The following is a 24508-nucleotide window of genomic DNA, read 5'->3' on the forward strand; positions in this document are numbered from 1 at the left end:
GCCTGCTCTCCACAATGATCAATAACAGAGAACGGATGGTCAAAGTAAGGTACAAATAAACAGAATCACACGAAGCCTGGTTAGTGTTGCCTGACTTTATAAAGTGTGTTTTTTTTTATAAGTGTGTGGATGCCTTCTAGTCACTTTGCTCAGCGCTACTGCTTGTAGGCAGGCATGACGAGACTCTTCAGTCGACCGACAATTTTTTGGAGCTGGAAGTGAACCGCATTCCGGAGCTAAGAGGCGGCGCCGCTGCGGTGTGAAGAGGAAAAACCGGTACTTTTACAGCTCCAGCTCCGAGGCGGAGCTGAAAACGCGTTGGTGTGAAAGGGGCATAATATAAGTGCACTCCCAGGTACTTGTAATCCTCCACAACAGCCACATCTTCTCCCAGAATGCACAGGGGCTGAGGAGCGTCCTCTTCCTCCTGAAATCAATGACCATCTCTCTGGTCTTGGCCACATTCAGAAGCAGATGATTTCTTCCTGTCCACTCCACAGAATCCCCCACCCGCGCTCTGTGCTCCTCCTCCTGTCCGTCCCCTATACCAGTGGTTCCCAAACGGTGTGCCGCGGCACACTGGTGTGCCGTGAGGCAAGTCCAGGTGTGCCGTGGGATTTTGTGACAACCATACGTTATTATTGCAATATACAACTACACAAAAATAATAATTTTTTTATTTACTATATCAGGACTTTGTATGCACTCATTTCATAATACAGAGGCAAACTCTATACCTAAAAAAAATCCTCACAGAACCCCATATTTCGCTGTTAACGCAGTTGCACAGGTGGGAATTATAAGACCGTGACACATCGAAGGCTGAAGGACAACATTAAAACAGAGAAACGCGCAAGAGGGAAATTGGAGGGCTTTCTTGTGCGGAGCAAACCACCAACCACCAGTGCAGAGACTGCCGACAACCCACCACCGAAAGAAAAGAGGAAAAAAACTGTCAGCAGACAGTATCATGAAAGTTACCTGTCTTATGGCACTGCAGGCGAGCGGCAGATTTTACTGACATAAGTGGGGCTGCCCAACTTCTGGCAAACGTCAGATATGTTGATGCTGACTCTATCAAAGAGACGTTTTTCTTCTGCAAAGAAATGGAAAGCCATACTACGGAAGAAGATGGTGAATTACATCAAATCAAGGCCCCTGAAATCTCGCCTCTTCTCCCAGCTGTGCGCCGAGATGGGAGCCGACCACCAAAGCCTGATCCTCCACACGGAGGTACGTTGGCTGTCACGGTGGAAAGTCCTATCCCGTCTTTATGAGCTTCGGGAAGAGCTTTTGGAGTTTTCACGTGAACACGCTGTCCCACATAAAGACAACCTCGCGGATGAGAGGTGGTGCGCCAGGCTGGCTTACCTCGCTGACATATTTGGGCATTTCAACAAGTTAAACGCCAAGCTTCAGGGCAGGAATGAAAACATTTTATCATCCACAGACAAGATTCGGGGGTTTATGGGCAAACTTATCCTGTGGCGCGAGGCTTTGGAACAGGGCTCCATGGACATGTTCCCGCTGGCATCAGCTGCGCCGCAGGCAGCTAGGGAGCGCGTTGTATATGCCAAACACCTTCAGACCTTAAAAGAGAGGTTTGACCGCTATTTTCCACGTGTGGCTGACATCGAGGACTATGACTGGATCCGAGACCCATTCCACCAGGAATTCCCAACAGAAAAGCTCACTATGAAAGAGAGAGAGGAGTGCGCAGAGCTCCGTGTGGACCGCACACTGAAACTCAAATTTAGTGAGCTCCCACTGGATCAGTTTTGGTTGGCTTCTGCATCGGAGTACCCAAGCATCTCCCACCACGCGATTGAGCAACTTCTTCTTTTTCCCACTACCGTACCTACCTGTGTGAGTTGGCGTTCTCTACTCTGGTTTACATGAAGAACAACAGGAGGTCACGGCTCTCTGTTGAACAGGACTTGCGAGTGGCCCTCTCCTCAGTGCCACCAAGGGTTAAAAAAATCTGCGCGCCCCGACAGGCACATGTATCTCACTAATTTGTAAGTCGGCAAAATATTTACAATCGCACATGTTTCAATGCTGATTGCTGAAATGTTACATTTATAATTTGTAGTTCAGGCCCATGGACAGTGCAGCTTCCTTGCATTGACAGTTCTCTGTGCTACATTTCTGCTGAGTCTTTGCCTCATTTTTAATTTTGTGACCTGTCTGGTTTAAATGAGTGTGTTGCTGCTTTGATGAAGCCTAATTTGATAAAGTTTCAAATTAATTTCTGAAATATTTCGTTAATAAATATTTCATGAGTAATATAGTTGTCTTTGTCACATTTTATTTGGCATTAGTAAATAATTATGCACATTTACAGATATTTTACATGATATGAGTGATAACACGTGTTATAAGGGCTATTTTGCACAATAGGTGTGCCTTGAGATTTTTACTTGTCCTTTGGTGTGCCTTGGGCACAAAAAGTTTGGGAACCACTGCCCTATACACCCGACCACTGCAGAGGCATCTGAAGCTTCTGCAGGCGGCATGACTCACAGTTGTATTGGATGATGATGATGATGATGATGATGATGATGATGATGTTAATGGTGATTAAGATGAAGATGACCCCCCCAGGTGCAGAGGGGCTTCCGCTCAGTACTCGTCTACCTGACGGCCGTGGACAGCAGTAAAGACTTCGTGGCGGTCGGCAGCAGCATCGGGATGATCTACCTGTTCTGCAGACAACACAACAACATGCACAGATACAGCCTGGAGGTACTTCTTCTTCTGTGGTGCGGTCTTATTCTGTGGTGCTCTACTCTCTCTATCAGACTCTAAATCAAATCAAATCAAATCAAGTTTTATTTATATAGCACATTTTTAAATGATTTTTGGTCGAGCCAAAGTGCTGTACATATAATAAAAATACCCTACAGTAAAGACACTTTACAGCAAATGCAACAGCACAGTTTGTGCAGAATATCAGTATGAGAAAACGACCCCCTCTGTCCTTAGACCCTCACATCGTACAAGGAAAAACTTCCGGAGAAAAAAACCCACATTTCAAAGGGAAAAATGGGAGAAACCTCAGGGAGAGCAACAGAGGAGGGATCCCTCTCCCAGGACGGACAGACGTGCAATAGATGCCGTGTGTAAATCAAAGAGATAATACATTTTACAGCGTAGGTAGACCGCATCTCTACTCTCTCTATCAGACTCTACTCTCTCTATCAGACTCTACTCTCTCTATCAGACTCTACTCTCTCTATCAGACTCTACTCTCTCTATCAGACTCTACTTTCTCTATCAGACTCTACTCTCTCTATCAGACTCTACTCTCTATCAGACTCTACTCTCTCTATCAGACTCTACTCTCTCTATCAGACTCTACTCTCTCTATCAGACTCTACTCTCTATCGGACTCTACTCTCTCTATCAGACTCTACTCTCTATCAGACTCTACTCTCTCTATCAGACTCTACTCTCTCTATCAGACTCTACTCTCTCTATCAGACTCTACTCTCTCTATCAGACTCTACTCTCTCTATCACTCTCATCAGGACTCTACTCTCTCTATCAGACTCTACTCTCTCTATCAGACTCTACTCTCTCTATCAGACTCTACTCTCTCTATCAGACTCTACTCTCTATCAGACTCTACTCTCTCTATCAGACTCTACTCTCTATCAGACTCTACTCTCTCTATCAGACTCTACTCTCTCTATCAGACTCTACTCTCTATCAGACTCTACTCTCTCTATCAGACTCTACTCTCTCTATCAGACTCTACTCTCTCTATCAGACTCTACTCTCTCTATCAGACTCTACTCTCTCTATCAGACTCTACTCTCTATCAGACTCTACTTTCTCTATCAGACTCTACTCTCTATCAGACTCTACTCTCTATCAGACTCTACTTTCTCTATCAGACTCTACTCTCTATCAGACTCTACTCTCTCTATCAGACTCTATCAGATTAAAAAAAAATATATATATTTCTTTAATTTTCAATTTTTATTTTGTAATAATCGAGACCCCCACCCCCCACTTTGGGAACCCCTGCTCTATCAGACTTTTCTTCTGTGGTGCTCTGTAGGGGAAGAGTGATGCGATCACTGCGGTGAAGCTGCTCAGCTGTTTTGATGATCTGGTTGCCGTAGGAACAGCATCCGGCCGAGTCGCTGTCTTCCAGCTGGTGTCTCCACTTCCTGGTCGCAACAAACAGGTGAGACAAACAGACAGGTGAGACAAACAGACAGGTGAGACAAACAGACAGGTGTTTTTCTACCAGGCAGGTCCTCACAGGGAGATAAAACCTCTGTGTGTATAGCTGAAGGTCCTCACAGGGAGATAGAACCTCTGTGTGTATAGCTGAAGGTCCTCACAGGGAGATAGAACCTCTGTGTGTATAGCTGAAGGTCCTCACAGGGAGATAGAACCTCTGTGTGTATAGCTGAAGGTCCTCACAGGGAGATAGAACCTCTGTGTGTGTAGCTGAAGGTCCTCACAGGGAGATAGAACCTCTGTGTGTATAGCTGAAGGTCCTCACAGGGAGATAGAACCTCTGTGTGTATAGCTGAAGGTCCTCACAGGGAGATAGAACCTCTGTGTGTGTAGCTGAAGGTCCTCACAGGGAGATAAAACCTCTGTGTGTGTGTAGCTGAAGGTCCTCACAGGGAGATAAAACCTCTGTGTGTGTAGCTGAAGGTCCTCACAGGGAGATAAAACCCTTCTGTGTGTATAGCTGAAGGTCCTCACAGGGAGATAAAACCCTTCTGTGTGTGTAGCTGAAGGTCCTCACAGGGAGATAAAACCCTTCTGTGTGTGTAGCTGAAGGTCCTCACAGGGAGATAAAACCCTTCTGTGTGCAGCTGAGGCGGTTCGATGTGGTCGGGCTGCACAAAGGCTCCGTGACGGCGCTGGCCTGGAGCACCAATGGGATGAAGCTGTTCTCCGGAGACGATAAAGGACGGGTGGTGTTCTCGTCTCTGGACCTGGACCAGGTACGTCCTCTCTAACACATCAAACCCTTCAGTTTCACATAGGTCAGTCTCTCAATTAGTAATACATGTAGTGACCACGATATCCATTTGTTTTTTGTCCTTTGTTAGTGATTCACTCGTGGGGCTGACCGAGGAATAGACGCTTGTAGTTTGAGAGAAAAAATATAGAAATGTCCAGATGCGATTGAAAAGTAAGATAGTTTATTCCAAAAAAGGCAAAAATAAATAAACGTTTTTAAACAAACTATTTGTCATATAAACAGATACTTCAATGTTAAAGGCACAAGAACCAAGCTGTGACGCTCCCAACCAGCAAGGTCTAAAAACGGTTTGCTTCAGTCAGCCACACCAGTAGGCTGCAGCACCTTTCCTTTTATGCTGCAGCACCTTGACCTGCAGAGTAACGCACTCAAATTAAATAATAAATAATATACACCACAGAATCTCAGGCTATGTACTCTAAAAAGATAAGATAATATAAACTAAGGAAATGTCTCCTACAATACATATTGTGTGTGTGTGTTGGCACAGGGTGTGTGTACGCCTATGTTGCTGCTGGAGGAGTCTTCAGGTGTGGTTCAGGTGGAGTACAGTCACCAGGTGCTGTTGATCTCCACTCAGCACAGATCTCTGCTCTACTGCACGCAGAAACAGGAAGTGATGCAGCTGGGCAGCAAGCCCCGCAAGAGGTAACTGAAGTTACCTACTGTAACTCCAGCTTCTATGAGTATTGGCGTAGCCCTCTAAGGCTATCGCTATTGGGTAATCCCCCTGCGCACCCGCGCAGCACTGAAACACTTGTAGTCCACGCCCGCCCGCAAGGTGGGCCCCACCCTCGGGCTCCTTCCGGTATAAATAGGAAGGAGGCCCGACAATCTGCTCCCACACAAAACAACTTTTCTTCAGCTATTCGTGGAGCCAGTGGGGCCCAGAACTTAGAGGGCTACGCCAATACTCATAGAAGCTGGAGTTACAGTAGGTAACTTCAGTTCTATTTCGTATATGGCTTCGCCCTCTAAGGCTATCGCTATTGGGTTAAGGGCGAAGCAAGATGTAGTCTGCGCCCCACTGGGTCGCCCCGGTACAAGAAGCACAACCACACCTGCTCAGATAATAACCCATGCCTATTGCGCCATGCGAATGGCGCATCACAGTCCCTGGAATATATCATAACATGAATATTTACCATGAGAGGACGAAGGCTGGGAATAATACATACCCGTCCGCTGTGAGAAAGTAGAGACGAAGGTCACACTTTGCCCAGTGACAGAAGGAGGGGGAATAGCAGCTCTCTGCGTGCAGACAGGCAGAAGAGCGCACAGCTGGGTCCCCAACATCACTCACTCTGACAAGACATTCCGTACGAAATGTGTCAGGGGAAAAAAGGGGGACGTCCCTCTCATAAGAGGGAATACAGGCCACTCTTCGTGTGCCGAGGCAGGAGAGAGGCGCACAGCTGGATCCCTGACGTCACTCACTCTGACAGGACACTCAGCACAGGGTGTGTCAGAGAGGAATGGGAGACATCCCTCAAATAAAATTGAATAAATGAACCGGGAGAAGACCAAGATGCAGCAGTGCAAATGTCTTCCACTGACATTCCTCCGTGCAAAGCCGTGGAGGAGGAAACATTCCTCTGGTGGAGTGCGCATTGATGTTCTCCGGGGGATCCACCCCAGCGGAGACATATGTGACACAGCTTCACACAGCCAGTGTGACAGCCGTTGTGCAGATAGAGACTGCCCTATCGAGCGCTCTCTATAATGCACAAACAGGCGCTGAGAACGGCGCAAGGCAGCCGTGCGCGCCACATAGCAGGACAGCTGAGATGAGATGTGGCTTCTTCCTCCGACCTGCTGAGGAGGGGGAAAGAAGCCAGCCAGGGTGATCACTCTTGACCTAAAAGAGTTGTGATGACCTTAGCTTTAGGCATGAAGCCGGGTTAGCATAACGGCTGTCCTCCCTGGCGATTGAGGTAGGCTGCCGTGGCCTGTTGGCTGGGCGAATCAACACATGGGCGAAGTGCTGGAATGGGCGAAGTGCTGGAATACTTCCCGACCCGGAGAACAGCTCCAGCACATTTACCTCTGACGCACGGGGTCGGTGCGTGGGCGAATGAACCACCTCTGGAGACCCCTCCTGTGGGGGAGACCCCGGGGAATCCCCACGTGATCAGCTGACGTCATGCTGAGCAGCTGTATCACGGAGAGGGCTGTCACCACGCTGTGGGATGTGACACGCTGGATAGGGAGCTGTCAGTTCCTCCACTCGCTGCAGCGAGAGCCGCCCTCTGCTGGCTGAGTTTTATTCCACTCGCAGATAAATGAATGTCTGGGGGGGAAGAGGACAGCTCTTCTTCAAATTCATTATGAAACCCAGGCTTTGACAGACCCTCTGCTGATCAGCCTGCTCATCCATCTGTCCATCAGACACACGCGCTACCACTCTGAGAAACACTCTGAGAGCGGGCGCACATGCTCGAGATGTGTTGTGGTCGTCATGGCGACGAGCCACGTCAGAGCCCTCGCCGCCGCAGCCCGTGAGGCAAACCAAGGTGGGCCTGGAGCAAAAGGGCTGTGAGGGAGCCTCCACACGCTGCGTTTCACTCCGGCTCTCATCATGAGGCGTGTACACGCTCAGGGGATCAGGGGATGAGTGGAGGTGTGTGCCGTGACGTCCACATGAGGCGTCATAACTGCGCTCATGGGCTTATTATGTGTGGAGGAGACGTATCTCGGACAGAGGAATGCTGCGAGCTCTGCGGTTCATTAACCGATAGGTTAAAACCAGCAGGCTTCTGCAGCGAGCCCTGCTGTCTACTAATCAACAGATTGGTGGCAGCTGGCTTAATTAGCGAACTCTGCAGTTTATTAACCGATAGATTAAAAACTGCAGGCTCTTACACAGAGTGGGGGGTGAGAAAACACTTGATACTGATGACTCAGACAAAAAGTTGGAAAATGAACTCTCCTTTTATTTTCCACACAACCCCAACACGTCAAAAACGTCTCTGCTTCCTCGGAGGCTCTGGTGGAGCAGACCAAGAGTGGGAGTGCCTCGCTCCCCGTTGACCCACCGCTGGAAGACCCCTTTGTCTCTGGGGTGGTGGGGGAGCGGAGACGTGGGACGGAGCCCCTGCAGCCGCTGAAGGACCCTGACGCCGCGGCTGTGGGCGTCTCTCCGCCTGCCGCTGTGGCCGGGTCGGACGCTGCGGCTGCTGCGGGCGTTGATGCCGCTGTGGCCGCCCAGCAGGCTGGAGCCAGCTGACGTGCTGGCGGATGTCGTCCGCCTGTTCTGCAGCCGACTTCATGGACTCCACCATGGCGTGGAACTGGGGTCCGAACAGCCCGTCCGGGCTGATTGGAGCGTCCAGAAGCACCTTCCTGGCCGTCTCCGTAAGTGACGCCTGCTGCAGCCAGAGGTGGCGCTGAATCTGCGTCACCCACGCGGCGTTCCTCGCCTGGGAGACAGCGACGGACGCGCACAGTGTGAGCGCCGTGCTGGCCGCCTTGCCGATCTCCTCCGCTTCATCAGCGGCCAAGGTGGTGGACCGCTCCACCAGCGTCACCACCAAGTTTGAGAGCAGCGCGATGTTGTTTGCCGCCGCAGACGCCTGAAAGGCACACTGGTGCACCCGGTCGGCCTGGCGGGCGACATACTGGTCCCTGGGGGAGGCCAACGTAGGGCGCCGTCCGGCGATCACGTTTGCCTGTCTCACCCCAAAAAACGCCGTCAGGCTCGGCTCCAAAGAAGGGGTGGCTGGGAAACCAGCATCTGTGAACCCCTCCACCTTGGTGAGGGGTTCACAGGGGTTCACAGGGGTGAACAAATGTGGCCACCGGAGCCTTCAGAGTCCTCGGGTTCGCCGCCGCCCCCTCCTGGTACCTCCTGATGGCGGGGAAGCGTGGCCAGACCGGGTCACTCCTGACCGTCTGCACCCGCGAAAAAACTCCGGTCATATCGTCCGGAGCACACCTCTCCTGAGCTGGGGGAACGGGGAGACCTCTGCAGGCGGCCGCCTTGCATATGATCTCCGGTAGTTCCCCTAGGATGCCACCTATCACCGGCAGCGCCGTGGTGACGGAGAAGGGGACCGCGTGCTCGTCCGCCAAGCCGGCACCCTGCTCCGACTCTGTCTCCCCCGTCTGGGGGAGAGGAGGGAGGGGAGAACCGTACGGTGAACCGTGGAGGGAGGCGGGGTAGGAGTCGTCCGACACCTGCCCGGCACTCGGCTCCAGGGACATGAGGCCGCCGTCCACGGGCTCGAAAGCCTGGACGGGCCAATCGTCCTCCTCGGCCACAGCAGCGAGAGCGTCCGCTCTTCGCTTCCTGTCGTCCGCGGGGAGACGGGCACAGTGTGTGCATGCGACCTGCTGGCTGAGAGCCGCGTATGCGTGCTCTGGCCCCAGGCAGGATTCGCACATCGTGTGCTGGTCGTAACCCATAATGTATCCAGAGCCACATGAGGGACAATCTCTCACACAATTGCTGCTCATGATTGCTCTGTTAATGAAAGTGTCTCTTGCGCTTCAGTAACGGGGTGCTGAAGAAAAAGAGGGAGCAGATTGCCGGGCCTCCTTCCTATTTATACCGGAAGGGAGCCCGAGGGTGGGGCCCACCTTGCGGGCGGGCGTGGACTACAAGTGTTTCAGTGCTGTGCGGGTGCGCAGGGGGATTACCCAATAGCGATAGCCTTAGAGGGCGAAGCCATATACGAAATAGAACCCATAACACACACTAACACACACTAACACTGCATAACACACACTGCATAACACACACTGCATAACACACACTAACACACACTCCCTAACACACACTGCATAACCCACACTAACACACACTGCATAACACACACTGCAGCCCCTAACACACCCTAACACACACCAGCACACACCAACACACACTAACACACACCAACACACACTAGCACACCCTAACACTGATGGTGGTTGTGTTATGGTGGTCTGATGTCACTTCCTGTGTGATTGTCAGCAGCGGCAGGTATGGCGCCTGCTTCCTGCCGGCTCTCTGTAAACAGAGTGACCTTCAGGTGTTCGCTGCTCGGCCTGGACTCAGGCTGTGGAGGTCAGATGTGAGAGGACAGGTGGAGGACACCCGGCTGCTCAGAGCCCTCTTCAGCACACAGGTACTGTTCAGCACACAGGTAACACACAGGTACTCTTCAACACACAGGTAACACACAGGTACTGTTCAACACACAGCTACTGTTCAACACACAGGTACTGTTCAACACACAGCTACTGTTCAACACACAGGTACTGTTCAACACACAGGTACTCTGCAACACACAGGTACTCTGCAACACACAGGTACTCTTCAACACACAGGTACTGTTCAACACACAGGTACTGTTCAACACACAGGTACTCTGCAACACACAGGTACTCTGCAACACACAGGTACTCTTCAACACACAGGTACTGTTCAACACACAGGTTATGGAGCTAATTTCCTGCCATAACTCCACAAACAAACTAAACAGGTTTTACAAATGCCTTATGATTCACTAACAAACACAATGTGGTTTGCAAATACAAAACACCATCTACAAACTAATGAATTTAGTTTTGCAAAGAAAAAACGTATCTATCAAACAAACACATAACATTATTCTAATAAATCATGTTTCAGAGACAAATTCAGCTTAGGTTTTACAAGTACACAACTTTTTTTTACAAGTGCACAAATTTGTTTTACAACTACAACACTTTGTTTTACAACTACAAAACTTTTTTTTACAAGTACAAAACTTTTTCTTCTCACGGCGGAATATTACTGCCCAAAAGTCACGTGACTGGAATATTACTGCCAAAAGTCACGTGACTGAGACTTTTGGCAGTAATATTCCGCCGTGGCTGGCTCATACACAGTCACACATGCTCACTCACACATGCTACACACGGCAGCAGGGGGCGCTACTGAGTCCATTGGGAAGACGGGAGGTTGAGCAGAGCATGGAACAGCTCTTGCCAGTCTGATGACAGGTGTTATAGTGATAATATTATAAACAAGGTGAATTTAGCGATCACAACGAAAACAGCCAAGACACATATTGAGCCCAGAAAATAAATGTTATTAGGGGCTGTAAATATAATAAGCCTTTGTCTAAAATGGACAACATTGTAACTAAAGAGATTTAAACTATATATACAGCCAGGGGACGTTCGGGACGAATCCCGATGGGCCGGTACTGAAGTGGGCCGGTCGGATAAGTCACTGCTCACCCCCCCTTCCCCCCCGTCGACAATTTCCTCGCGGTATTTACTTGCGGCACCACCGAGGTGGGCCGCTTACTTGCGGTACCGAGGTGGGCCGGCGGTACCGAAGTGGGCCGGTCGAGAGTCCCGGGCTGATTTGTTGTCCCAGTCCGCCCCTGTATACAGCGATTCTGCACTCGGTCAATCAGCTGCTTTTCATTTTTATTCCTGCTATATTCAATGAGTGATACAAATATTTTTTACCACAAGTTCTTAATAAAACTGACACTGTTGGACTTGGTACTAGTTGACTGCAACCAGAAATAAAATGAAGTACTTTACTGTGTACTTTGTGAGTAATCCTCTGTCAGAGTCCCCTCCATAGTACATAATGCATGTTTTTTGCTATCTTTGATGAATGATAAAAATAAAATGTTACCATTAGTTCTTAATGAAATTGATACGGTTTGACTTTGTATTAGTAAGCCTAAGTGGCTTGATTTTGTTCTCAGGAGGGGACTTTGACAGAGTATTTCTCAAAAAAATACACAGTAAAAGTACTTCAATGTATTGTTAGTAGTAGGCTTACTAATACAAAGTCAAACCGTATCAATTTCATTAAGAACTAATGGTAACATTTTATTTTTGGGTCATTCCAGAATTGGAGGACATTTCATGTCCCCCATATAAAAAATCTAATAATCCATGCCCAAAAAGCTAAGACATGCACTTGTTGTGTTAAATATACTTGTCTTGAGACAAGATGCATATAAAGTTGTAGAAAAAGTGGTTTCAAAATATTATTTAAAATATCAAATAGCTCTCGAACACCCCCTAAAATTGCCCTTTTCTCTTGTCCCAGCTTCTTGGTGACCAACTTGCATGTCAACTATAACATTTAAAATAGGGTTTTTATTTACTTTTTTGGTATTATTCTATTGATATATGTGTCTTGTGATGGTAAAATCAATTTGTTAAATCATAAACACATTTTAAATAACAGTAATTTTGCACAGAAGGTGTGTCCCTCAACATGCGCGCAACCCTGTTACCGAAACCTTTTTAGCTTGGCAGAGGAAGTGAAAAAACTGTTTGTCGCATGACACAGTGGAAAGGACATCAGCAAGCCATGTGCTACTACCATGGATAGACCAAAACTAAGTCCTCTCTTTTATTTGTAATATATTTCCAATCTTGTCACTCTTGAAGGAGTGTGGCACTCATACAAACGCAACCCTGTTACTCAAATTATGAGACAAAAACAAATTAATTTCAAATGTATCTTTCTTTTGTTAAATATATATAAATATAAATATAATATAAAGTGTGTCCATTCCTTGACAATAGCATTACATTGTGCAGCTAGCATTAATTCCTGAGGTAAAAGCTAAAATTAGCATTGATTTTCAACCCTGTTACTTGCAACCCTGTTACTATAATTAGAGTAACAGGGTTAATTCTTCATTGGAAAATATACATTTGATGCCTTAGCTGGGCAAATCACTTTTTTTTATGGTTTATTATCTGTTTTTCCTAAATACATAACAAAAAATAATCAAATGAAAGGTTCATTTTTCAAAAATGTTGGTGTCTAAATTGTCCTCCAATTCTGGAATGACCCTTTTATCATTCATCAAAGATAGCAAAAAACATGCATTATGTACTATGGAGGGGACTCTGACAGAGGATTACTCACAAAGTACACAGTAAAGTACTTCCTTTTATTTCTGGTAGCAGTCAACTAGTACCGAGTCCAACAGTATCAGTTTTATTCAGAACGTATGGTAAAAAATATTTGTATCATTCATTGAATATAGCAGGAAAGAAAATGAAGAGCAGCTGATTGACCGAGTGCAGAATCGCTGTATAGTTTAAATCTCCTTAGTTACAATGTTGTCTATTTTAGACAAAGGCTTATTATATTTACAGCCCTAAGAACATTCATTTTCTGGGCTCAATATGTGTCTTGGCTGTTTTCGTTGTGATCGCTAAATTCAGATGCTGGATCCTAGAAACACCGCTGTCATGATCAGGCTGGCAAGAGCTGTTCCATGCTCTGCTCAACCTCCCGCCTTCCCAATGGACTCAGTAGTGCCCCCTGCTGCCGTGGAGCATGTGTGAGTGATTGATTGATTGATTGATTGAAAAGTTTATTAACAGCTTGTATATTGGGTACAGTACAGTACAGCTCAAAACATACAATTGTTAAGGGGATGCAGACCAGAGAAAGACTTTCGTCTTGTTTACATCAGGGTCCCCCATTTCCAATTCATCATATCATTTAAGACATATAAGACATATATGACATACAGATGGCTTATTTACAATTTACATACAGGTGGGGTTTTACATACAGATGGATTATTTACAATTTTCATTTTAGATTTCGTTCTAATACATCCTAACCGGACATTTAAGACATACCAAGTCTACAGATATACAGTTAGTAACAGAGTCTAAAATGCGAGTATATACATAGATGGGGGGGGGGAAGCTGTCCATTGTACGACAGGTTGAGATTTGTACCATTACCGGGGCCAGTTTTGCAATGCTTTCCCCCGAAGGTGCTCTTTAAGAGAGGTTTTGAAGGTAAGTATAGTTTTACTTTCCTTTACAGTTGTGGGAAGAGCGTTCCACCTTGATGTGGCATAATTGCGAAACGTGTATTCCCCTTTTTTTGTGCCAAATCTGGGTTTTACATGATTTGTGGAGCTCCCTCTGGTGTTATGATCATGGTATTCCTTGACCTTTGGGAAGAATTTTGACATGTACATGGGTACCATAGAGGTGTAGTGGATCTTGTAGACCAGGCCCATTGCAAGTAGCTGTACTCTGTCGTCTACTCTAAGCCATCCTAGGTTGTCAAAGTGGGCAGAGGTGAGGTGGGTTCTAGATGAAAGGTCAAGCAGTAGTCTGACCAGTTTATTTTGCGATGTTTGAAGTTTGTTTTTAGCGCCTTGGAGGTGCTATGGTACCATGACGTGCAAGCATAGTCATAGTACCCTTGAATGAGTGCTCCTGCCAGAGTTTTCAGGGTGTTTTTGTTTACCAGAGAGGAGATCCGGTATAGGAATCTAGTTCTTTGATTGACTTTTTTTATTACATTGGATGCCATTTTGTCACAGGAGAGGTTTGCCTCAAGAATAGATCCTAGGTATGTAATTTCCTTCTTACTTGTGACAATAATGTCACCCACTGCAACTGAGAAGTCGTCGGATTTGCTGAGATTATGTTTCGAACCGAAGAGAATGGACTCTGTTTTACCCAGGTGTAATGATAATTTATTATCGGCGAGCCAGGTGCAGATTCTGCCGAGCTCGGAGCTGAGGGTTTTTTCAACCTGCAATCTGCTCCTGTCAGAGACCAGCAGGGCTGAGTCGTCCGCGAACAGGAACAAGTTGCAGTCACATGCTGATGACATGTCATTTGCATAAATTAGGAACAGTAACGGACCTAATATGCTTCCTTGTGGAACACCACAGCTCACTGGGAGGGGGGGGGACAGAGTACCGTTTACCTCCACCATCTGTTCTCTCCCCTCCAGGTAGGATTGCATCCAGCTCACCGATAGTTTATCAAAACCAATTGCTTTTAGCTTGTCAATCAGAATGGGGTGATTGACAGTGTCGAAAGCCTTTTGTAGGTCCAGCATCACCATGCCGCAGTATTTACCCTCGTCCACCTCTTGTTTGATGTGGTCGGTCAAATAAAGAAGGCATGTGTCAGTGGAGTGGGATGTTCTAAAGCCAGATTGAAATTCATAGATTAGTTTCTTTTCTGCGAGGTACTTTTCGACCTGTTCATATACTATTTTTTCCATGACTTTCGAGATGGAGGTAAGTATAGAAACAGGGCGGTAGTTGCCTGGGTCCAATTTGCTGCCCTTTTTGTGCAGGGGGGTTACTCTTGCAATTTTGAAGTCTTTGGTGAGCATGTGTGAGTGTGTATGAGCACAACCACGGCGGAATATTACTGCCAAAAGTCACGTGACTTTTGGCAGTAATATTCCGCCGTGAGAAGAAAAAGTTTTGTACTTGTAAAAAAGTTTTGTAGTTGTAAAACAAATTTGTGCACTTGTAAAAAAAAGTTGTGTACTTGTAAAACCTATGCTGAATTTGTCTCTGAAACATGATTTATTAGAAAAATGTTATGTGTTTGTTTGATAGATACGTTTTTTCTTTGCAAAACTAAATTCATTAGTTTGTAGATGGTGTTTTGTATTTGCAAACCACATTGTGTTTGTTAGTGAATCATAAGGCATTTGTAAAACCTGTTTAGTTTGTTTGTGGAGTTATGGCAGGAAATTAGCTCCATACTACTGCTACTGATAATGCTGCTGCTACTGATAATGCTACGGATTATGCTGCTGCTAATGCTACTGATAATGCTGCTGCTAATGCTACTGAAAATGCTGCTGCTAATGCTACTGATAATGCTGCTGCTAATGCTACTGATAATGCTACTGCTAATGCTACTGATAATGCTGCTGCTAATGCTACTGAAAATGCTGCTGCTAATGCTACTGAAAATGCTGCTGCTAATGCTACTGATAATGCTGCTGCTAATGCTACTGATAATGCTACTGCTAATGCTACTGCTATTGCTACTGCTAATGCTGCTGCTACTGCTACTGATAATGCTGCTGATAATGTGACTGATCTGTTGGCCTCATTAACATCCCTTCCTGTTTGACTCAGATTCCCCAGTTCGAGCTGTTTCCTCGTCCAGGTCCAATCGGAGCTTACCGTCCAGCAGAGAGACAGCTCGGCCTGCTCAGCTGTTTCCTGAGAGAGGGCTGGATCCTCAGCTGGAACGAGTACAGCGTCTACGTCCTGGACTGTCTTAACGAGGTACTACGTCCTTATAGTGCTGTGTTAACGACTTCAGCGTCTACATCCGGGACTGTCTTAACGAGGTACTATGTCCTTATAGTGCTGTGTTAACGAGGTACTACGTCCTTATAGTGCTGTGTTAACGACTTCAGCGTCTACATCCGGGACTGTCTTAACGAGGTACTATGTCCTTATAGTGCTGTGTTAACGAGGTACTACGTCCATATAGTGCTGTGTTAACGAGGTACTACGTCCATATAGTGCTGTGTTAACGACTTCAGCGTCTACGTCCTAGACCAGGGGTCGGCAGCCCCTGGCACCGTAACCAGTGGCACACTAGGAATAAGTGGAATAAGTGAGCAACATATTTAAATTGTATTTTCGGATCCTGAACGAGACCGCCGCCAGAGCGCGTCTCCCCGTTACCTGCAGAAGGAAGCCATGCACGCAACGCAGCCCCGCTCTGTTTAACTCCAGGTGACTTTCTGCCGCTTTCCTCCGTGGTGCAGGGCTGATCGTTTCACCACAGAGGAAAGCACTTCACAAATTGCAGTACCCATAAGGAGCTGTACAAATGCCGCAGTTTTTGCGTGGCTGTGTCTTCAGTTGAAAGCCCAGTGGCGATCTGCTCATCTCTCATCGAAATAATATGCTACAAAGGGGCGGACTGGCCATCTGTGTGTTGAACTTTCCTGTCGGCTCCCAGACCGTAGTCGAGGAAACAGGTGGGATGACTCTCTGTCGGCTCCCAGGGCAGAAGCAACAAGCTTCAGGTTCAATAACCCACTTTAGCTTAAATGACTGGAGAGAGGCGAGCTCTTCTTGGGAGGCTGTTGCATTTATTTAGTTATTCTTCTGTTTCACAATCACAGACCTCTGTTTTTCTGCTGCCTCGTTTCACTTCCAGAAACATACACACGCTCCCTCACTCTCGCTCTACCATCCACACACGCACATCCACACACGCACATGCACAAGCCACACCCCTCTCTCTCTCTCTCAAAGGGACAGCGATCTCATCTCACTCTGCATGACCCTAATATCATCACATGTGTGTTCTGGAGAATCACAGAACGGACGATCGTCCTTATTATTATGCCGTTTAAACCAATTATTTAAATGTGTTTGTTAAATTCGGCATCATGTAAGTTGTGTTGACAGGTCCACACACTGCTTCCCCGCAGCGAGGCTCCCCCCGCCCTCCTGTTGATAGTTCACAAGCGTCAAGCTCCTCAACCCCCCCCCCCCCCCCCCCCCTGTTGATAATTCTCGATCGTTGGCACGCTGATAACAATTAATTTTTTTAATGGCACTTCATATCAAAAAGGTTGCCGACCCCTGTCCTAGACTAACCCAGGACAGTGTCCTCATCTGTCTTAACAAGGTTGTAGGTTAGGACTGAGTCCAGGTGTGTGGTGTGTTCAGGTGAGGGTTAGGACTGAGTCCAGGTGTGTGGTGTGTTCAGGTGATCGTCGGAGCGTTGGAGAGCAGCGGAGACATCGTGTCGGTGTCGTGTTGTGACAACGAGATCTTCATCCTGAAAGGAGACAGAGACATCATCCGTCTGTCCAGCAGCCCTGAGGGACAGGCCTCCAGCTGTGAGTACCAGTACTACACAGTACCACACAGTACCAATAAGTACTAACAGTACCAATAAGTACTACTGTTAGAAGTACTACTGTTAGTACTTGTTGGTACTACTGTTATTAAACTCCCTCTGCTGACAGATTGGTTCTGTTTTATTAACCTGCCTCTCTTCTTCAGTGGTGGACGTCCATCTGTCCTCCCCTCTGGCCACGCCCACCACCCTCCCACCAATCGGCTCAGTGGAAACAGCCGAGCCAATCAGAACCATGGCTATCATAATTGAGGGAGGGGGGAGGGAGGAGGGGGGAGGATGGGAGAGGCCGAGCAAGGAGGGAGAGGAGGAAGTGGAGGAGGCCATGGAGCAGCTGGAGGAGCAGGTGAGAGACTGAGGGACAGCTTCCTGTCTCACCTGTCTCTGTCTCACCTGTCTCTCTGTATCACCTGTCTCTCTGTCTCACCTGTCTCTCTCTCATATGTCTCTTCTGTCTCTTTCTCACCTGTCTCTCTCTCATATGTCTCTTCTGTCTCTGTCTCACCTGTCTCTCTGTCTCACCTGTCTCTCTGTCTCACCTGTCTCTCTCTCATATGTCTCTTCTGTCTCTTTCTCACCTGTCTTTGTCTACCTGTTTCTGTCTCACCTGTCTCTCTCTCAGGTGTCCGCCTCTCGCAGCAGCTCGGTCTCGTCATGGGACGGTCTCCATGGAAACCATGTGATGACAGCTGATGTGAGACGTTTCAGCGCCTCGTTGGGACAGGAAGACCTGAAGCTGGTGGTGAAGGCTGTCAGAGTGAAGAAGAAGAGGAGGAGGCACACAGGTGAGAGACGAACAGACAAACAGGTGAGAGACAGACAGACAGATAGAGAGACAGACCGACTGAGACACAGACAGTAACCTGAGTGTCTCTTTCTGTCTCTCTCTGTCTCTCTTTGTCTCTCTCTGTATCTGATTGTCTCTCTGTCTCCCCCTCAGACAGCAGCAGCGGGAGCCGGCTCTCGGAGAGCAGCTGCTCAGACTCCATGTTTGTAGTCCAGGACGGCAGCTGCAGTGAGGGAGGAAGTGGAACCCCTCTGAGTGACAGAACCTCCCTCATCGGTCTGGACCTGCAGAACCAGGACTCTCCTGAACAGGACCAGAACCTACCGGATGCAGGAGTACAGGGTGCAGTGGAGTCTGGGTAAGTCCAGACCAGTACCTGGTCCAGGTGTTCCTGTTCAGGTGTCTCACCTCTGTCTTCTTGTTTCAGCTCCACCCCTCCCCCGGACTCCCTGATCCTCCAGGGTCTGCAGAACCAGCAGAACCCAGCAGAGACCGTCCCCCCCACCCCGGACGTGGACCTGCTGCTGGAGTGCACCTTCTCTTACATGCACAACACTGACGGGGGGGGGCAGGAGCAGCAGCCAATGGAGGACCAGGACCAGTTTCTGAGTCCTCTGATTGGACGAGAGGACGAGGAGGCGAAGGTGTTTCTGCTGCACCTGTGTGGCCGCTTTATTCCCATTGAATGATTCTTAAACTTCAATCATCACTGATCATCAATTCTAAAGTTAGCGCTTCAGGATATTTAATACAGCGAATACACAAACCCTAACCAAGCAGAACCACTATCCCTAACCGTCTGGTGGACAGAAGATCTGACTAAATACCCCAAACCCCACCATGTGACCAGACACAATAAATTACCAATGTGTGTGGTGTTAACACAGAATGAGAATAATAAAAGAATAAACACACACTAACTTATTCCCCACCTGGACCCGGAGTCTGCCCCAGACCACTGCTAGTTTACTTTTAGGGTTTGTAGTTTTCTTTGTGTAGTCCAAAGACCTCTGCAGCTAGTCCTTGGCCTTGTCTTGTTTTGGACATGACTGCTAAACGAGTCCCATTAAATCCAGTTTTCTCTGTGGTCCAGGATGAGGACCTGGCTGCCCCCTCTGGTCTGGCTGAGCAGATGTTTTACTCCACGGTGTCCAGTCTGGACTGGAAACCCAGTCTGTCCAGTGATGAGGACGGAGACATCTATTGTCCAACTACTGGCAGACGGGGGGACAACCTCAACGATCCGTCCAGTGAGACCACAGACAGACAGGTGGAACAGGACCCTCAGGACAGAGACACTCACAGACCTGACCAGGTGAGACACACCTGACCAGGTGAGACACAAACCTGACCAGGTGAGACACCGCAGTGATTTTGGATTGTTTTTGGTGTTTGCAGTTGGCAGAGAGCTGGATGGGGTACTCGGGTCCAGGATGTGGAATACTGAGCCTGCAGGTGACTGACAGGTGGGTCTCAGGGGATAAACAGGCGGGTGGTCTCAGGGGACAGACAAATGGGGATTCTCAGTTGACTGACAGGTGGGTGGTGTCCGGTAACTGTCAGGTGGGTGGTGTCCGGTAACTGTCAGGTGGGTGGTCTCAGGTGACAGGTGGGTAGTGTTAGGTGACTGGTGGGTGGTCTCAGGTGAGTGACAGGTGGGTGGTCTCAGGTGAGTGACAGGTGGATGGTCTCAGGTGACAGATGGGTGGTCTTAGGTGACTGGTCTCAGGTGTGTGACAGGTGGGTGGTCTCGCGCAACTGACAGTTGGGTGGTCTCAGGTGACTGTCAGTTGGTGGTCTCGGGTATCTAAGGTCTAGGTGTGTTTCTGTGTTTCAGGTATGTTTGGTGTCTGGATTTCAAAGGAGGTCTGTTCTGCAGCAGTCTGCCTGAAACTGGGCTGAACTGGCAGCGCTTTGAAGACAACGTCCACCAGGTGGCGGTGTCCCCCTCAGGTGAGCTGCTGTCATCACTCCTGGTTTACCTGTAAGTGTTGCGCCTCACGCTGCTGGTCCCAGTTTTCATTTCTTTAACCTTAATTTGTCCCTCCCCAGGTAACCTGCTGTGGAAGGTGGAGCAAAAGACCCTGACAGCGTTCGCCTGCGCTAAAGTGTCCGCTAAAGGGAAGCGGCACTGGTACAAAGCCACGGAGCAGACGGCCTTCGTGGCTCTGAGCGACGACTCTGCCTGGATCATCAGGACCAACGGAGACCTCTACCTGCAGACAGGTACCTGTCTCACTGTCCCTGTAACTACCTGCAGACAGCTAACTGGTTTTGGCTAACTGATTAGCTGTTTTTCCCCCGACTCACATTTAGACACAGGTGCTCTTCCTTTAACAGCAGGTGTAATGTCTGTGTGTGGGCAGCAGGGGGCTCCCTGACACTGTCTGTGTTAACCTGATCATGTGAACCTCTGATCAAGTGACCCTCTAATCAAGGGACCCTCTAATCAAGTGACCCTCTAATCAAGGGACCCTCTGATCAAGTGACCCTCTAATCAAGTGACCCTCTGATCAAGTGACCCTCTAATCAAGGGACCCTCTGATCAAGTGACCCTCTAATCAAGTGACCCTCTGATCAAGGGACCCTCTGATCAAGTGACCCTCTGATCAAGTGACCCTCTGATCAAGTGACCCTCTGATCAAGTGACCCTCTGATCAAGTGACCCTCTAATCAAGGGACCCTCTGATCAAGTGACCCTCTAATCAAGTGACCCTCTGATCAAGTGACCCTCTAATCAAGTGACCCTCTGATCAAGTGACCCTCTGATCAAGTGACCCTCTGATCAAGTGACCCTCTGATCAAGGGACCCTCTGATCAAGTGACCCTCTGATCAAGTGACCCTCTGATCAAGTGACCCTCTGATCAAGTGACCCTCTGATCAAGGGACCCTCTGATCAAGTGACCCTCTGATCAAGTGACCCTCTGATCAAGTGACCCTCTGATCAGGTGACCCTCTGATCAAGTGATCCTATGATCATGTGACCCTCTTTTCTCAGTTCTGACCTGTCTCTCTGTCCTCTGACCCGTTTGTCTCTCAGGTCTCAGTGTGGAGCGTCCATGTGCTCGCTCTGTCCAGGTGGACGTCCCCTGTGTGTTCAGCCAGGTGTGTGTGAGCGGGGGGGCAGTGTGGGCTCTCAGCGAACACAAGGCTCTGTTCTACAGGGAGGGGGTCACCAGCTACTGCAGCGAGGGGGGGGGGCTGGAAGTACGACACCGTCAGGTAATGACCCTGCTACTACTGTAATATATTCCGTGAATAACTGCAATATGGCTACTACATCTTCAGAACTGTTACAAGCTGTGTATTTTTTTTGTAATCTTTAATATTTTTGTTCTGTTTTTGTATGCATACTTCGTGTTAAACATTAAGCTCTCTTTGGCTCTTTTTCTGCTGGAACAAATGTACATTTCCCCTCTGTGGGACGAATAAAGGGATTCTGATTCTGAATACTACTAATACTGTAATACTACTACTACTGTAATACTACTACTGTAATACTACCACTGCAATACTACTACTGTAATACTAATACTGTAATACTACCACTACTACTGTAATACTACCACTACTACTGTAATACTACTACTACTGTAATACTACTACTACTGTTATACTACCACTACTACTGTAATAATACTACTACTGTAATACTACCACTACTACTGTAATAATACTACTACTGTAATACTACCACTACTACTGTTATACTACCACTACTACTGTAATACTACTACTACTGTAATACTGCTAATACTGTAATACTACCACTACTACTGTAATACTACTACTACTGTAATACTACTACTACTACTGTTATACTACTACTACTACTACTACTGTAATACCACTACTACTGTAATACTACTACTACTACTGTAATACTACTACTGTAATACTACCACTGCAATACTACTACTGTAATACTAATACTGTAATACTACCACTACTACTGTAATACTACTACTACTACTGTAATACTACTAATACTGTAATACCACTACTACTGTTATACTACCACTACTACTGTAATACTACCACTACTGCTGTAATACTACTACTACTGTAATACTACTAATACTGTAATACTACCACTACTACTGTAATACTACTACTACTGTAATACTACTAATACTGTAATAATACTACTACTGTTATACTACCACTACTACTGTAATACTACTACTACTGTAATACTACTACTACTACTGTAATACTACTAATACTGTAATACTACTACTACTGTAATACTACTAATACTGTAATAATACTACTACTGTTATACTACCACTACTACTGTAATACTACTACTACTGTAATACTACTACTACTACTGTAATATTACCACTACTACTGTAATACTACTACTACTGTTATACTACTACTACTACTGTAATACTACCACTACTACTGTTATACTACCACTACTACTGTAATACTACTACTACTGTAATACTACCACTACTACTGTTATACTACCACTACTACTGTAATACTACTACTGTTATACTACCACTACTACTGTTATACTACTACTACTACTGTAATACTACTACTACTGTAATACTACCACTACTACTGTTATACTACCACTACTACTGTTATACTACCACTACTACTGTAATACTACTAATACTGTAATACTACCACTACTACTGTAATACTACTACTGTTATCCTACCACTACTACTCACTGAAACACAAAGTCCATCCTCGTGTCCTTCTGGATGAAGCACTTGATGGCGGGTCATGCAGCTGATCCTTTGCCACTCCAATTTATCATTGTAACTCAATCTTGAAAATCACTCGGTTAATAATTTCGCAACGATGTCATCACTATCACTGACATGAGCCATCATGAACGAACTTGTGCTAATCATAAATCTATCGATTAGATTTATGATTAGAAAATTATAAAAGTAGGGTAGACATGTGGATATTATCCGGCTGAACATAACGTGCATTTGTCAAACAGGTTCGTTTTCCACAGACCTTATTTCCAGCTAGTTTCCAAAATCCTATGGAGAAATCCCATTGCTTTTTTGTGGAGGGAACCAATGCGCAGCTTACTTCCGGGTTTTAGGACGCGTCACTGCACCTCTCTATAACACACATGCATAAACTTCACAGCGGGCGGATCTTGTCATAAAGTCCGCGAAAATAAAGCCCACCCATTTAGAGGGAAGATTTGATTGGTCATTCGTACTACTACTGTAATACTACTACTGTAATACTACTACTGTTATACTACCACTACTACTGTAATACTACTACTGTAATACTACTACTGTTATACTACCACTACTACTGTAATACTACTACTACTGTAATACTACCACTACTACTGTAATACTACTACTGTAATACTACTACTGTAATACTACTACTACTGTAATACTACTACTACTACTGTAATATCACTACTACTGTAATACTTACTTACGTCTCCCTGTCTGTCTCCCTCTCTGTAGTGAGGCTCAGGGACTGGACCTGATGTGTGTGTCTCTGGCTGAGGGGGGGACAGCCTGGGCTCTGGACGCCAGCGGCAGCCTCTGGTTCAGAACTGGGATCTGTCCATCCAGACCTCAGGGGGAGGACGACCACTGGTGGCAGGTAGAGTCTGTCTGTCCCACTCTCTGCCTGTCTCACTCTCTGTCTGTCTGTCTGTCCCACTCTCTGCCTGTTTGTCTGTCCCACTCTCTGCCTGTCTCACTCTCTGCCTGTCTGCCTGTCTCACTCTCTGCCTGTTTGTCTGTCCCACTCTCTGCCTGTCTCACTCTCTGCCTGTTTGTCTGTCCCACTCTCTGCCTGTCTCACTCTCTGCCTGTTTGTCTGTCCCACTCTCTGCCTGTCCCACTCTCTGCCTGTCTGTCTGTCCCACTCTCTGCCTGTCTGTCTGTCCCACTATCTGCCTGTCTCACTCTCTGCCTGTCTGTCTGTCTCACTCTCTGCCTGTCCCACTCTCTGCCTGTCTGTCTGTCTCACTCTCTGCCTGTCCCACTCTCTGCCTGTCTGTCTGTCTCACTCTCTGCCTGTTTGTCTGTCCCACTCTCTGCCTGTCCCACTCTCTGCCTGT

The 24508-nt window shown here is 47.2% G+C and overlaps 1 protein-coding gene across 1 annotated transcript in view; it reads left to right on the plus strand.

The window, feature by feature from the left end:
- tecpr2 (tectonin beta-propeller repeat containing 2) overlaps nucleotides 1-24508 on the plus strand; it is a 31999-nt gene that overhangs the window by 1875 nt on the left and 5616 nt on the right. The window contains 18 exon segments of the mRNA XM_034129070.1: nucleotides 2605-2745; nucleotides 4067-4195; nucleotides 4842-4973; nucleotides 5505-5662; nucleotides 9969-10122; nucleotides 15892-16044; nucleotides 17492-17624; nucleotides 17791-17990; nucleotides 18267-18429; nucleotides 18585-18789; nucleotides 18859-19075; nucleotides 19525-19746; nucleotides 19830-19897; nucleotides 20269-20384; nucleotides 20484-20657; nucleotides 21473-21624; nucleotides 21626-21654; nucleotides 23904-24045. Of these exon segments, the coding sequence (XP_033984961.1) occupies nucleotides 2605-2745; nucleotides 4067-4195; nucleotides 4842-4973; nucleotides 5505-5662; nucleotides 9969-10122; nucleotides 15892-16044; nucleotides 17492-17624; nucleotides 17791-17990; nucleotides 18267-18429; nucleotides 18585-18789; nucleotides 18859-19075; nucleotides 19525-19746; nucleotides 19830-19897; nucleotides 20269-20384; nucleotides 20484-20657; nucleotides 21473-21624; nucleotides 21626-21654; nucleotides 23904-24045 (2688 nt within the window).

This window comes from Trematomus bernacchii, unplaced genomic scaffold (genome assembly GCF_902827165.1).
Source record: "Trematomus bernacchii unplaced genomic scaffold, fTreBer1.1, whole genome shotgun sequence".
In the NCBI taxonomy this organism is placed as follows: Eukaryota; Metazoa; Chordata; class Actinopteri; order Perciformes; family Nototheniidae; genus Trematomus; species Trematomus bernacchii.